Source organism: Stegastes partitus, unplaced genomic scaffold (genome assembly GCF_000690725.1).
Source record: "Stegastes partitus isolate 25-593 unplaced genomic scaffold, Stegastes_partitus-1.0.2 Scaffold1806, whole genome shotgun sequence".
Lineage (NCBI taxonomy): Eukaryota > Metazoa > Chordata > Actinopteri > Pomacentridae > Stegastes > Stegastes partitus.
The window spans coordinates 3,996-7,762 of record NW_007579537.1 but is presented as its reverse complement, the minus strand read 5'-3'; the positions used below and the strand labels follow the sequence as shown (position 1 = coordinate 7,762).

The window sequence follows — 3,767 nt, the reverse complement described above, 5'->3', positions numbered from 1 at the left end:
TTTTTTCCCACTCATGGTTAGTGGTTGGGTGAAGCCATTTATTGTCAAACAACTGTGTTTACTCTTTTTAAATCATGACAACAGAAACTACCCACATGACCCTGATCAAACGTTTACATACCCTGGTGATTTTGGCCTGATAACATGCACACAAGTTGACACAAACGGGTTTGAATGGCTACTAAAGGTAACCATCCTCACCTGTGATCTGTTTGCTTGTAATCAGTGTGTGTGTATAAAAGGTCAGTGAGGTTCTGGGCTCCTGACAGACCCTTGCATCTATCATCCAGTGCTGCACTGATGTTTGTGGAGTCATGGGGAAAGCAAAAGAATTATCAAAGGATCTGCGGAAAAAGATAATTGAACTGTATAAAACAGGAAAGGGATTTAAAAAAAAAAAAAAAGATATCCAAGGATTTAAGAATGCCAATCAGCAGTGATCAAACTCTAATTAAGAAGTGGAAAATGAAGGATTCTGTTGAAACCAAACCATGGTCAGGTAGACCAACAAAAATTTTAGTCACAACTGCCAGGAAAATTGTTCGAGATGCAAAAAAAACAAACAAAAAAAACACAAATAATTTCAGCTGAAATTCGGGACTCTGAAAAAAGTGGTGTGGTTGTTCAAGATGCACAATAAGGAGGCACTTGAAGAAAAATGGTTGAGTCGCCAGAAGAAAGCCATTGCAACGCAAATTGGAGAGGAGTCAACAAGGCCTATGATGAATGGTACACCATTCCTACTGTGAAACACGGAGGTGGATCGCTGCTTTTTTGGGGATGTGTGAGCTACAAAGGTACAGGAGACCTGGTCATAACTGATGGAAAGATGAATACAGCGTGTTATCAGAAAATACTGGAGGAAAACTTGCACTCATCAGCCTAGAAGCTGCGCATGGGACATACTTGGACGTTCCAACATGACAACGATCCAAAACACAAGGCCAAGTCGACCTGTCATTGGCTACAGCAGAATGAAGTGATGGTTCTGGAGTGGCCATCTCAGTCTCCTGACCTCAATGTCATTCAGCCACTCTGGGGAGGTCTCAAATGTACAGTTCATGCAAGACAGCCCAGGAATTTACAGGAACTAGAGGCTTTTTGCCAAGAAGAGAGGGCAGTTTTACCATCTGAGAAAATAAAGAGCCTTATCCACAACCACAAAAATTTCAAGCTGTCATTGATGTAAACTTATGAACACAACTGTAACTGTATGTAAGAAAGGACAGTAGAGGATAGGAGCCCAGTGCATCATGGCAATCCCCCGACAGCCTAAACCTACAGCAGCATAACTAGGGGACAGTTCAGTCAGTCCTGAGCAGTCCTCACTATAAGCTTTATCAAAGAGAAAAGTTTTAAGTGTAATCTTAAAAGTAGAGAGGGGGTCTTCCTCCAGAACTCAAACTGGGAGTTGATTTCACAACAGAGAAGTCTGATAACTGAAGGCTCTGCCTCCCATTCTACTTTTGAAAACACTGGGAACCACAAGTAAACCTGCAGTCTGAGAGCGAAGGGCTCTGTTGGGATGATACGATACTATAAGGTCTTTAAGATAAGATGGAGCTGGTCATTAAGAGTTTTATATGTTAGAAGCAGGATTTTAAATTCTATCCTGGATTTTACAGGGAGTCAATGAAGAGAAGCTAAACAGAGTAACTCCATATAGCCACTAATATACTGGTGATAAGGTTCTGACAAGACAAGAAATGATCAGTACAGAATAACTCTGAAGTATATAATAAAACCCACTAAAGACTGACTTATATACTGCATGCGCCATATATTTGCCTCCCTACCAAGACGTTGGAACATAAAACTTGATTTTCCAGATCACAGATTTCTGTTTTTGTCTTTTTCATACATTTGAAAACATTTCTAAATGTTTTCACTTTGTCATTACTGGCTATTGAGTGTAGAAAATACCAATATTATTGATTTAAAATTAAATCCACAACACAATAATGTGCACAAAAAGTGAAGGGATCTGAAAACACTTTGAAGCAACTGTACATCTAAAGGTCAGACTGTGGTCTTAACTGTATTTTTAATGCACTTTGTCTCTCACCTCCTGCCCCCACCTCGACTTCTGAGCAGGAAGTTGTACCACCCCAATAACGCCCAGCTGGGGATGGCCATCATGCGGGCAGGTGTCACCCACTGGCATGCAGGGCAGATTGAGGCGGGCCACGGGTTGATCTGCAAGGCCTATGGCATCCTCCTGGTAACCCATGGACCCAACCACGCCATTACCAAAGACTTGGAGGTAGAGTATAAGTTAATGTTTGGGGTAATAACTACATACTGAAAACATGTAACTGCATGATAGCAGAACCACGTTCTTCATTTTGTAAAGGCAGTTCTAACTACATACTGTCACTCTGTTCTTCTTCCAGACCATGCGCACGCAGACTGAGATGGAGCTAAAGATGTTCAAGCAGGATGAGTCTGTGTATATGACCATGAGAGACGCCGCTCTGAAGAAGCAATAACCTCCTTCATGGCTAATATTCCTGTCCCTGCTGATGTTCTGATGCCCGTCTTAACTGTGCAATGACATGTACACACAATGTCCACTAAAGCACTGCACCCAGTCCCTGCGCTGAGTCTCTGAATCACTGGTGTGTCTGACGATACGCTGTACTGTTTAAAGCAGCAGATGTAACACAACATGAACAGTATCTACAATAAAAGTGGAGATACATGTGTTGTGATTGCTTACGTCAATAATTTGGATTCTTTATATTCATTATTTAGTTAGATTTACCATATAGGTGCATTGTCTGCAAATTGTACATCCCAACAAGAACACTTATTTAGACAGATGGAAAACCAGTCTGTTATCACTCTCAGACCACAGAAACTTGATTCAAATGACCACACTGGCTCATTTCTACTCGTATTACCTCTGCCACATTTCAGAAATGGGCTTGTGTAACAATGACAGTGTGAGACTAATTTCTGAGAGCCAAGAGTAAAAAAGAAATGACCAGAGCTCGAGCACACGAGCTTACCCACGACTCTGTTTAACACTGTTGTCATTCAGCCACACATGTTAAAACTGGAAAGTGAATCTGAAGAAGAATAATGATATAGAAAGTCCTACCCAGCAAGTTGACAGGACTAGATCCTTAAATTTGTTACGTATGAAACCCTGGAAGTCTAAATCTGTTTTTGAGACTGTCATTGGTAAACTGCAGTTTCAAGGTGGAAATGCTCAGTCATGGTATTGAATGCTTGTTTTGCTAAACATGTGGACACACGCAATGCAAGAAACAAGTCTCATCAACAAATGACACATCTTTTAGTTGACATTCCTCTGAGGAATATAATTGTTTTTCTGGCAGTGTTAATGGAAACTGTTTGATAACATGTTGTCAGATCAGCTTTCAAAGCCATAACTGAGTAATTTTGCAACAGCATGGTGGCTTTGATACAGTCTGCATTCTCCAAAGATAGAAAAGGATGCATCATGCCTGATAAAGCATGTTGGATTAATTTCCTGACACTGAGCCCTCTTTGTCTCAGTGAGAGTGTGGCTTTGACAGACCTTCAGTGAGCCTGCAGGACTGCAGGACATGCTGATGTTCAATGACATCAGTTTATTCATCATAATTAGTACCACTCATCCTTTGACAAGCTGTTGTCTAACATCCTCTGTAGCGCTGAAGGAATTTTATTCAGGTCTGAGTAAATAATCATGGAGAAAATTCATTTCTATGGTACAAACTGGGATAAAGAGCTTGAAAACACACAAAGGGGAGGTCAAA

The 3,767-nt window shown here is 40.9% G+C and overlaps 1 protein-coding gene across 1 annotated transcript in view; it reads left to right on the top strand.

Annotated features, from left to right (window-relative positions):
• LOC103372696 (histone-lysine N-methyltransferase SMYD1-like) overlaps positions 1-2,706 on the top strand; it is a 21,130-nt gene extending 18,424 nt beyond the window's left edge. Inside the window, exons 9-10 of the mRNA XM_008302401.1 lie at positions 2,095-2,263; positions 2,394-2,706. Coding sequence (XP_008300623.1) covers positions 2,095-2,263; positions 2,394-2,489 — 265 coding nt within the window. The 3' untranslated portion in view covers positions 2,490-2,706. The remainder of the gene's footprint in view (positions 1-2,094; positions 2,264-2,393) is intronic.
• Positions 2,707-3,767: the final 1,061 nt, after the last annotated feature.